The following is a 12,043-nucleotide window of genomic DNA, read 5'->3' on the forward strand; positions in this document are numbered from 1 at the left end:
CTTCTGGACACAGCAGCACCTCAACAGAGAAGGAATTAAATGAAAGCATTGCCAAATGCATCAGGGCGCATAAATATGGGGCAAAATCAGTCATTTTCCTGATTGAAATATGTGCATTCTCTTTCTTTGCCACTGCAGAAACACTTTTTATATACTATTGTTTTTTAAACAGACGAGGTTTAAATTAAAAGGAGACAAGAACATAAAAAGCAGCAGTGGAGTTTTACACTTGTATTTTCTCTAAGTTTATTTAGAAGTGGAAAGGTGCCTGCAGTGCTCTATCTTGGGTCTCTGCTCCTTTAACATTTTGAAAGCCATCACAATACCACTGGCTGGAGTTGCTGCTGTTTCTCCCCTGCAGTCACTCGGAGTGACCTCAGCTGGTGCCAGAGTGGCTGAGAAGCAATTAAAGCACAGAAGGGCTTGTCTTGCTTGGGAACAAGTAACCTGCCCTGAGCACAGCAGGGAAGTCAAGCAGTCCTTAGAGGGAAGATGGGCCAGCATCTCTCAGATCTATGGCCAGCACTCACAGAGCTGGCAAGGGAACTGCAGGAAACCAAATAAAATTTACAAAAACAGAAGACAACTGAAAAGAAACACTGCTCAGGCAAGACTGAACACATTTGGCATTTATTTTCTCAATCTGCCAACATCCCTTTTATGGTTCTTTTCCTTTAAAACAAGTTTACACATCTGTCACCTTTTAATTGAGATTTTTGGCACTAGGGTGGTTGGTAGTTTCAGTGTTTTCCCCACCTGTGGTATATTTCCATCACCTTTTGTCTCCTTCTCTCTTTCTGTCTCAATCCTTTTATTCATGATGTATTTTGGGAAATATATTTGTAGGTACAAGAGTTTCTGTCATCTATTTTGTTTTCCCCATTAATATTCCTTGCCTCCCCCATTCTCAGCTGGCTCTGTGCTCTCTTAACCCTCGTGGAAACAGAGGAGAGCAGGAGGATGAGCCACCATTGATTTTATTTCAGAAGGTAGGATTTATCGATGCTGTTCTTGGTTATGCACAGCAAGTTTCACAGAGGGCTGGGGGAGGAGGAGCGGCTGGGGACCCGGTGGGAAAGGCTGAGACACCGGGGGTGTCCCGAGGCAGCAGGGCCAGCTCAGGGACCTGCGGGCAGCCGGGCTGTCCCTTTCCCTCGCACAAGGGACACCCAGCAGGGGCAGCCTCCGGGGCAGGTCTCGGTGCCCAGGGCAGCGCTGGGGAAGGGGCCGCAGCCCCACCGCCGGCCCGGGCAGCGAGCGAGCGCCTCTCAGCAGCTCCCCAGGAACCCTCGGTCCCGCTCCCCATCACCGGATACTTTCTTCGGACGTTAACACCTCTGCAAAGTGGGTGTTAAATGCTGTTGTTAGTGTCTGTAGCGTGGTTTTATATCCACTTGAGAAGTGTAAATGATTCTACAAGGTGCAAGGCACTGGAAAATCAGCTTTCCCCAGGCTCCAGCTGGCTGGGGAAATTCAAATTAACTCCTGAGGAATCCAGCTCCTACCAAAAAGCTCTATTCTTTCCCAAGTTCTTCAGGTTTTTTTTACTGTTCTTGTAAACACAACAACCGAATGGCTGGTGTGTTTATTTATTAAGTTTAAAGAGGCTACGATGTCCTTGGCCAAGCAGGAAAAGACATCCAATTTCTGCCTGGCTTTTATGATCATTTGAGAATTTGTCTCAGTTTCTGCTGAATTATGTGGCCCGTCGAAGAAACCCACTCCTTCTTTCCCTGGCTCTTGCTCTATGTGTGGGATGTGGTGGCACACGTTGCACATGGAATCAGCGGACAGGATGAGTTATTCTCTGGGGCGTGTGTTTCACTGACTAGGCACTACCTGAGGGTGTTTCTTCATCCTCTGAACTGTGTCGCTTACAATTTCCACACTCACCATGGGTAAGACTTTCCCCCAGGCTTTGGCCATCCCTGTTCCTGGCCATGGTGACTGAACATCTGGCCTAGCTTCCTAAAAGAGATCTAATTTGGTGGTACATCCAAATAAGAGGACGAATTTTGAAACTAACTAGGATCCAACCTATTCAGGGTACTCAAGGTTGCAAACAATGCCATCAGCCTCAATAAAAAACAGACTTCTACTCCTTGTGCAGCAGCAGTCAGCAGGGGAAAACGTGCAGTACTGCACACAGGGTCAAAGGGTTAAAAGTCAGCACCTGAAAGGGCCATTTAAGCTCACCTGAGGCACTCAGTAGCCCTTGCAGTGCCCCTGGTAGCGCTGCCTTAGGTTTGCAGCCCTGCAGAAAGGTGGTGACCTTTGAGGAAAAGTGCAGCCAGGCATCTCACGTCTCATCCCAACAGCAGCTCAGGCAGCCCTGGCACTGCCCAGCCCTGTGGGTGTGGGTGTGCCCTCAGGTGTGACCAGGGCATCGCTGTGAGCCCTTGCAAACAGGCACTGCACAGTCACCACAGACAGCACTGCAATGGTCCTGCCATTTGTGCCAGGAATTTACTGCTGTGGACTGACAGGAGCTGTGAATTTGACCAGCTATCATGAGTTGTTCCTTGTACTTTTGCTGCTGTTTCATTTATCCTGGGATGCTCCCTTCTGTTTCATCACTTATGTCTATTTTTGTGGACACAGGCAGAGTACAAATCTCCAGAACACTGTCTGAATTAATACTCTGAGTCTATGGCTTGAAAGAAATGCTGAAAGCACTTCATAATAGCAGGGTTTGAAATGAACTAAGCAACATGTCTGATTCTTATTTTTATTTTGCCAGAAGTTTCATATTCCTTTATTTTCCATCTGTTTCAGGAATTCAAGCACAAATAATCTTTTGAAAATTGGTACCAAAAGACATTTCAAATTCTGACAAGTTTTAATCCAATAGAAAAGCAAATTTGAGTTCATGTTTTGTTTACTTCCATAAGAAAGCTTTCTTACTGCCTATTTAATTTCCACAGAGATACTATTGCTTATGTTAACAGATATAAATCACCTTTTCTGTCCTTCTCTCTCTGAGAATGAATACGTAGTGCTTTTCACTCAGATTTTTCTTTCTCAGTATATCCAGAAGAAAAATGAGAGCTCTCCAAAGTGAGGTTAGTGGGTTTAAGGAAGAGAAATATTGTTTAGTGTCTCAGTGTGGTGAAATATAGCACTTAATGTACTTATGCTGCTAGTTCAAGGCATGTTTTATGAAAGTTTTATACTGTTTCCATGACAAATTAATAGGAAATTGGACAAAATGCTGACTTTGTGACTTTGGATTTTTTCTTGAGGCAAAGTGTTTTCTGTCCTTCAAACTTTATCTTGACTGAAGAGCACTAGATAATACAACCAATAAGAATAATTCATGGTACATTTACTGCTGTTCTAGCATAGGCAAATACACTCTTAATTTTACTCTGGACCAAAAAATTTTTAAACACCTTTGATTTATCTTTGGGTAGACTGTTAGTGGCTATCTGATCCTGTCAAAGGTAAATCAAAGAAAGATTAATTAAAGACTGGTGTCAACTTATCCCATGTTTCAGATGGCATTTTAAAATGCTGGAGACCTCAACCTCCATTTTTTAATTTAGTTCCATTTTCTACAATGTGCACCTTACAGATTCTATCCACGTTCCTGCTATTAGCTAGTTTGCTGTGGCTCTTTTGTGCTGGGTTTTGAAGTTGTAAGTCTTGTTTTTCTTCTCCTGACACTCTCCCATAAACCTTTGAAATAAGGGATAAATTAGTTTTCTGTGACAAGGAATTGGCACATCTCACATCTATTCATGTATGAGCGTACATCTAAAAGCCAAAATGGGTACCTGATTCCAAGTGTTCCTATAGAAGAACAAGAAAATGGGGTCATGTGCCTTTTTGGCGTTCAGGGCCTTCACATTAAGAAAGTGTCATACCATGTTATGACAGCTCCAGCTTGGAATCCCAATCTGAAGATGTCATTTACTTTACCATAGATTTTGGCAGTTTTTTACTTAGACATATGAGTTATTTTCCCCTAGAGATTTCAAGAAATGACATTATATGCTCCCACAGAATTCAAACAGCAGTATATGCTTTAGCTTAACAAATTATTATTGTTTTAGAAGAAAATAGTTTTCAATGTCAAATTGTCAAGTGCTACTTGATGGATGTAATTCTGCAATGGAATGTGAAACTTTAAAATAGTGTCTTCTTTTAAAAACTCTTCTGAGGGGCATTAAGCTCTAGTGTATCTAATTAATGCTTTAAATATTCTTTCCTATTAGTCAATCTTTATCTATATCTGTGCTGCCTTGTTACCTAATATGAACTGCTCATTGAAATAGATTGCTCCTGGTCTTTTCAACCGTTGATTGTTCTTTCATGGCTGAACACTTTAAAATAACAATATTGATCTTTCTTATGTTATAGCCCTCCTCGTAAGTCCTAACTGGAGACTGTCACTGTGGCCTAAGAACATGTGGGGACACTTGGCAGTTCTGAATTCAAAGTGAAAAAGGTATGCTTAGTGCAGTATTCATCCAAAAATGGATCTTAAAACAGTCAGTCCGAGGATTCTATGTTAAAACCATGCTTTGGTTTATTTTTCTTTTAAAATTGGTGAAAATAATTACTCACAAATGTGAGATAGTGTGATACAGATCCTAGAATGTGCTAACTGGAATATCTTGTGTCTTCACAAACCTTCAGTTTCCTGAGTTTCCAAAGTTCATGGGCTCAGAGTAGGACTAGAGAAGAATTTCTGTTCTCTCTTCTTCTGCTAAGTGTGTGGAGAGTGTAGGGAATCAACTCCATCTCATGGACCTCTGGTGGCCCAGAGCATTCACTGTGTGCTTGAAGGTGACTTTCAGGCTGGAACTCTCTGCTGGCTGTGCAGGGAAGGATGTTCTGGTCTGGCAGGATTAGCAGTAGCATGGCAAATTGTGGTCTCATATTACTGCAACACTCAGGCTTGGCTTGGGGAAAATATCCAAGTGATCCAATTAGGATCGCTTTCCATTTTCACAGGAGAAAGAGGAAGAAACTTCTTTGTATATTACACATGATAGGACATTTCAAGAAGATAAATGCAAAGAACAGGAAGTACAGTTGATTAGAAAATTTGAAATGGAAGTCTTTTTTTCTAGAGACCTAATAGAAAAAAAATGTTAAAATTCTTATTTGGTTTAAAAATATGAAGCAATTTTTGAATGTTGGTGTGTCCTAAGATTAATTTTACAAGTGGAATGTTGTTTTTTCCATTTTGAAATGGATTTTTAACATTAAGCAAGTTTTTCACATTAATAAAAAAACTCAAGAAAAAAAATCACCATTTTTGGTGCTGTTACTCAAGTTTAGAACATTGGAACAGGAAAGACTAGAAGCCTTGTTTCTTTTGGAAACACGTTAAAAAATAATTATATGATCCAGACACAAATAAAAAATCTGATAGGAATTTGAAGTAGCAGAGGATGACATTGACACATAAACACCAGGACAGTGGCCAGTGTGGTCTTTCAGAAGAGATGGCTGTAGGCATAGTGTCAAAGGACAACATGAATAGCAAGAAAACCCTAAAACATGCCCTCAGATTCATGAGAAGTGGTTGTCTCTGTGACCACACAAAATTATGTGACTAAAAACTGAGGCAGAAAAAAAATGGTTTGTTGTGGCCTGTTCTATAAGGTAGAAATTATTTTTCTTCAAGAGAAAGCTCTGTTGCTTTGGACTTTGCTGGTGATTTGAATTGTTATCGGCACCTCGCCTTTCTGCTTTTACTCATTGTATCATTGGAAACTTAACAGTTGAAGTGATAACAGGAATATTTAGAAAAGGACAAAATTGGGTAGAAAAAAAGATAATGCAGCATTTTGAACCACCACAGAAGAGAGAAGACATGATAATGAAAAGTTTGTAGCCTGACCCAAAAATCGAGAAATAATGAACAGACCAGATATGCTTTAGTGGAGGAAGTAAAACTAGAAGGAAGGAGATTAACATTCACTACTGTTGTACTTAATGGAGTACAGGAAAACAGACAAGATATTGTTGCAATTTAAGGCTGACCCAAGGATAGTGATAAGAATTAATAAAAAGAATGAAGTTGGGATTAACTAAGTGGGAAAGAATTTTCAGGTGTTTTTAGCCCCTCCATCACCCATATTGACGCATGGCCCTTGTGAAACTGTCCTCAAGACTGTGATACTGTGGAGTCAAGGTATAGTGTGGATACAAATATTTTTACTCTGAAAACAACACAGAATTTTGGGAAAGTTTTTTCTGGTTTTGAAAACTTGGTCCATTATTGCTAGTGCAAACATGGTGCAGGGGATGATTGCACAAGGGCAATGGTGTTAATAGACAGCATGAGGCATGACTGCTGGATCTTGGGTCCCAGCTAGAGGTATTTTGCATAAGATGTTCCTCACTGTCTTCGGGGAGTTGGAAATGGTGGTGGGAGATATCAGGTTGTGCCTCAGGTGCTAAGATGAAGCCGTGGTGGTGAGGCTGGGCTGTGGGTCACTGGATGTGTGCAGGGCACTGTCAGAAATTCCCCTCACGATGGAGAGAAGCCGCCATGGCCGCCACCAAGGGACACGTGGCTCAGCTGAGCAACAAAGACCACTGAGAAAACATCACCATCGAGGCTTAGCTCTGGGAAAGGGTTCCTCAGTGTTTCAGGGAAGACTTCTTTCAGCCATCGTCTGTAAAAGTCTTTAAACCTTTCTCCTGGCTGTTGTTGTCCAAGCTAACAAAGTACCGCGGAATACAAACATCAGCTACAGGAGCGGCCTCACGAGTTTGGCCTGTGTTTTCTGCCGACTGTGTGACTCTCTGGCCCTTCTTTGTAAGGCCTGATCTTGTATTTTTTTCTTTGTAATTTAAACATAACGCAGTGCGGCAAGGCCATGAGCAGGGCTCCTGGTCAGATTGATGTTGGGCAGGTTGCTGAAGTGGGCCCAGAAACAGGCATTGGCCCTGGGCTGCCATCATCGAATCAAACCCCCTGCGCGCTTGTGGCAGCAGCAGCAGCACAGGAGCCTGGCACGGCAGGGAGCTGAGGCCGGGTGGCTGCTGCAGGCATGGCCAGAGGAACTGTGGGCTCATTGAAGCTGGACCAGGGTGGCCACAAAACTGTGAGGTGCCTTGCTGGTGGGGGGCAGATGCTCCTGAATGCTTCCACAGTAATCTCTGAAATAGCCTGGATTTGATTTTTGTGTCAAGCTGCTTGCTTTTGCAGAGAACAGTTTATGGTGGAGTTTTGTGTTTACAGAGAACTGTTAGGCTGCCCTTTAAAGTGTTTAAATAATATTGTATCAACACGGTGCAGACTGATATGTATCTTAGCAACTGTGTCAAGTTCACGATGGGCTAAAAATCCAAATGGGAATCAAACAATCTGGAGCCTTAGAGTTTAGAAAGCTGAGAATAAGGAGAAAATTACTAGGTTATTTTTGACCCAACTAAGGCAGCCCTTCAGCTTAAGACCATGCTAATTGTAGGTTAAAAAGTACCTTAAAACTGTAATTAAAATGCAAGATACACACAGTATCTCCAAAAATTATAACCAACAAAATTATGTTTCATGGCAAGAAAAAAATTGAAATAACAGAAGTACAATTGAAATTCAAAAGGAGTGAGGTCTATAACAGAGCAAAATACTGCTGGTTTTATTTACATTTTACATACACATTGGTTCTTAAGTCTGGAAAACTCTGTATTTGAATACCAGGTTGAATGCTGTAGGTTTACCTCAAGTGTATGTGAGTGAGAATATGGGTGAAGGTGCTGCTGTATATGTGAGCAAACACTCATTATCCACTGTGCTATTGCAAAATGTCATGCAGAAACCAGCATTACAGGGAGTTTACAGGTTCTGAGACAGGTTAAGTGTGTAATAAATTGTCCCAGATCTAGCAACAGTCACTTGGCATCACATTCCAATGATCTACATTAATGGTCTCCCCATTTATTGTGTGACTATCTCAAATCATTCCTGAACATACTGTGTGAGCAATTATTTTTGACTTGAACAGGCTGAATCTGTCCTATCTGCAGTACCTGAGCTGGGTCTGCAATGCCCCTTAGCTTAGAGAATGAAGTTTCCTCCACAGAGCAAACTTCAGCTTCAAAATGCATCATGTTAGAGTTGTTCAAATTTTCCAGGTACACATTTATCCAGAGATCTGTGACTCGATGGTTTGTATGAAGCTGATATTTAAAGGCATTGTTAGCTAAGCCTTCTAAGTACCTTGAGGGTCATTATGGGTGTGAGAGTTTCTAGTTCTCAGGACTTTAAATCACATCTCTCTGCAGAATTCTTACAAGGCAGCACTGGACTTCTGTTTGTCTTTTTCCTCTTCAAGAACAGATCTAAGAGAGAATGGAGGAATAATAATGGCCCAAACCAATACTGACAGAAAGCTTGTTTTGAGTGTTAATTGTTGTGGCCTTGTAGTTCTTGAATGTGCTGGCCAAATCACTGCAGTAAATACCAGGGAGTATCAAAAAATGGTCTGGGCCCCTGAGGTTCCAGCCAGGTTTTGAGAAGGGATGAGCTGTGTGAAAACAAAGCCTTTGGTTTGGCACATGGAGATTAAAGGATCAATCTGGTAAAATGGAGCCAAGAAAGGCAGAGTTATTAAAGTTAAAAGGATCTTGAACTTGATTCACCACGTGATGTGAGGAGAGCACAAGGGGTTTATGTGGTTATGCTGCTTCTTGTACCGTGTGAACCTCTGAAGAGTGGAGGTCCCATCTAATCTTAAATTACTTTGTCCTGCCCAGCTCTTGTGTCATGCCCAAGATGGGAGATTTCACTGACTCTGTGTGCTCAGTAACTGAATCTGCCAGCTGATGACTTGAACCTTTCCCAGGAATCACAAGGGACAATCAAAACATCTCTGCATTTTAAGACACTGAGAACATTTCACCATATGAACTTGAGGATTTTTTGACTATCCCTATGTACTGGGGTATTGGAAGAAGCATAAGAGATGGGAAAGAACAGTAACTTAGAAAAAAGAGGAAACTTATTTTTAAGAGCTATTCCTTTGGAAGAGGTTAGATTTATTAAAAATGTAAATTTTGAGGATCTAAATAGAAAAGCAGTGGAGTGATTTCTCAAGAGCTAATAATCTGTTCCCAGCAAATATTTTAAAATAGTTGACTGTGAAATCAATTTTATCAGATGATAAAATCATATGGGTTTCTTCTGTCATGGAAATTCTCTGAAATGAAATGCCTTTTTGGGTGAAATAACCTATTTTCCATGCAAAAAATACGGTTTTTCTGGAAAGAAAATATTTTCCTCTCAGGAAAACTTTGTCTGAAGAGAGAAAATGAAACTGAGGAACTCTTTTCCTGTGGATATCTTACAGGGAGATGAAAATGCTGAGTGCTCTGAAGTCTCACTGCCATTGAAGCAGTCATCTAAGGGAGGCAAAAATTTCTGAGAGCTTGGATTCCCTCTGTCAGCCTAGGTTGTCTTCAGCCCAGGTTGTGAAATTCCCAAGATCCTTTCATGTAGACAGCAGGAAAATTCATTATTATTATTCCAAAACAGTCCCTTTTCCCCCTAGAATTCCTTGTCAATAAAGGAGAAAAAGCCAAGTATTTGGAACTCCTGGAAGGAAGAAATCTTTCAAAACTCTATACTCATTTAAAGGAATGGATGTGATTTTCTCAGCTATTTTACTGAAGACATTCACTGGATTTTTGTCCAACATCCCATGAGGATTTTGGAGCATTTTGTGGTGAGATGGAGCATTGTGCCAAGTGCAGGTGCAGCTCTGAGTGTCCAGTGGCCCTGGACACAGGATTGTCAGTGTTTCAGGATGGAGGCTGCCTACAAGGGCTCTAATCTCGAGTGGAGCTTCCCAATCAGTATTGTATTCAAATCTGACATGTGTCTAGTGAAACAACTTTTGTTAATCAAGCCCTTTTTTCCCCTGCATGTTCTCCCTTATCTTTCCTCTGGTGGTTCTTCCCTTGACTTCTATTGCCTTTCTCATTATGTATCACCCCCCTACTTTTCTTTCCATAGAAACTTCCTTCTTGGAGGTAGGAGGACAAAAAATTTGTTATATTCAATCCCATTTCCTTCTTTTAACAGTATTTTTAACATTCATGATATCTAAAGATACTGTCAAGATATGAGAAAACAAAAGAACTGGACAGTGACACCAGCATTCCATCTGGTGCAGTAAAAAAAAATTAAATTAAATGAAGCAGCCTAAATGTTTCTCCTAATGATAGTAATAACAACAGCATGCACCATCTTAATAAAAATGCCCTTCTCTCCATGAATGGCAACGTATTAATATGAATATGTGTACTTTTTAAAAAACCTAAAATACTTTGATTTAAGGGCCTTGATTATTTCTGGTCTTTTTGATTTGCTCCCTATTCTAGGATTAATTTTATTGATTCATTGGAACTGATACTTACTGATACTTTCCAGATGGATAAGAAGTCCTTGGACCTCAAATAACAGCTCAAACTTTGCTTGAGAAATTCAGGAAAAAAATTACGGCACGTACACATTTGTCTAAGTCTGTCTGCTCTCCTGCCCAGCAGGTATAAGTTTGATCTGCCTGCAATTTTAAATGAAAAATTTTGACTAAATTAATGATTTCCTGAGCAGTATTTCTATTTCAGTAAAGTCTATTGGTATTTTGTAGCAATAACTTTTTCCATCAGGAGAAAAAGGAAACACATCTATTTCCATACAGGTTGTATGAGAGAAAAAAAACCTGTGTAGCTGACAATCCTTTATTCTGCTTTTAGACACTTTTAGAGATAGTACTGTAGTTTATGTAGCCCATGATGCACTAAGATGATATCAAGAGCTTGTAAGAAATATTAATTCTCATTTCAACATCTGTATTTGACTGTAGATCACAGCTCTGAAGGGGATTTTGTCTCTTGCCCCTCACTTACAGTTTTGACGCATCAGGTGCTGTGTAGAACTCAATTATTCTGTTACAGGAGAATGTATTTGTTTATCTTGCCTAGCTAGTCTCCTTTAGAAAAACTGCTTCTTTAAATGACTGTTCTGCTCCTAGATGTTGTTTAACATTCAGCTTCCCTCCTTGACTTGAACGATATTGCAATGTTCTCATTTGTTTTGAGATTAGCTATGGTTACAATATTTGACTTCAGCATTTTGAACACTTTGGAGTTAAATAACCTTTAAATCCAAAATTAATCATGTTGGGTTTTGCTATTAAATAAAGAGTTCCATCTGCTAAAATTACTTTGAGTAATTTCAAATATTAACAGCAAGGCATTTAAGCTTGAGCTTGCTTAAATTCTATTGTTTGAAATCAAAACCCTTTCACTTCCTTTATACTTGTTGTCAGATTACAATACAATATTTTAAAGTATGGTTTGTCCAATTTTATAAGTCACAAAGATATAACAAAGATGGCATTCTACTTTTTCATTCAGCACCTGGAAAACTTACATTTAAACCTGCCAAAATAGATTATTTTTCATTCTTCCTGAAATGTTTTAAATGTAAACAAACACTCAAAACCAACCTAGTGTTGCTGTCCTGCTGGTTTGTCCATGTCCACTTTGTCCATGCCTGGTTACAGACAGTCTGTACTTGAGTCATGGGAATTCTGTGCTGACAAAACACTCCTGCACCTCTCTCAACAGCAACATTTGGGCTGATGCTTCAAAACAGAAATTACAATAAAAACGTGGCCTTCCTGGCTTTCATGAAGACTTAAGATGTGACTAGATATTGTACTCATCTCTAAGTTGTGGACAAAGCCACTGAGTTCTACTCTCTGGGGAGCACTGCAAGCACATATGGAGCTGCTCTGGATCTGGTGAGCATCTTTGGGAAGGCAGAATCCAATTGTCTTTTTTTTGGGTTTTTTTTTTTTTTTTTTTTTTGAGTGGAATTTGGATTGGAGATTCAGGCCAAGCAGTTATTTTACATTGAATTTTGTAATATTTTTCTCTGGAAAGAGTAAATTCTGCCTTTAGCAAATTTATGTAAATCATGGCTATGTAGTTATTGGGAAAAATTTTCCAGTGTTCTTGCAGAAGCTGGAAAACCTCACCTTGAGTGAAGTCTGTGGCCAACCAGTGTCTGCTC

The 12,043-nt window shown here is 40.2% G+C and overlaps 1 protein-coding gene across 1 annotated transcript in view; it reads left to right on the forward strand.

Moving 5' to 3' along the window:
* The window catches only part of NYAP2 (neuronal tyrosine-phosphorylated phosphoinositide-3-kinase adaptor 2), a 150,522-nt gene extending 138,897 nt beyond the window's left edge, over window positions 1-11,625 (forward strand). Inside the window, exon 7 of the mRNA XM_072933468.1 lies at window positions 11,596-11,625. Coding sequence (XP_072789569.1) covers window positions 11,596-11,610 — 15 coding nt within the window. The 3' untranslated portion in view covers window positions 11,611-11,625. The remainder of the gene's footprint in view (window positions 1-11,595) is intronic.
* Window positions 11,626-12,043: the final 418 nt, after the last annotated feature.

The sequence above is a fragment of the Taeniopygia guttata genome, chromosome 9 (assembly GCF_048771995.1).
Source record: "Taeniopygia guttata chromosome 9, bTaeGut7.mat, whole genome shotgun sequence".
NCBI lineage: Eukaryota > Metazoa > Chordata > Aves > Passeriformes > Estrildidae > Taeniopygia > Taeniopygia guttata.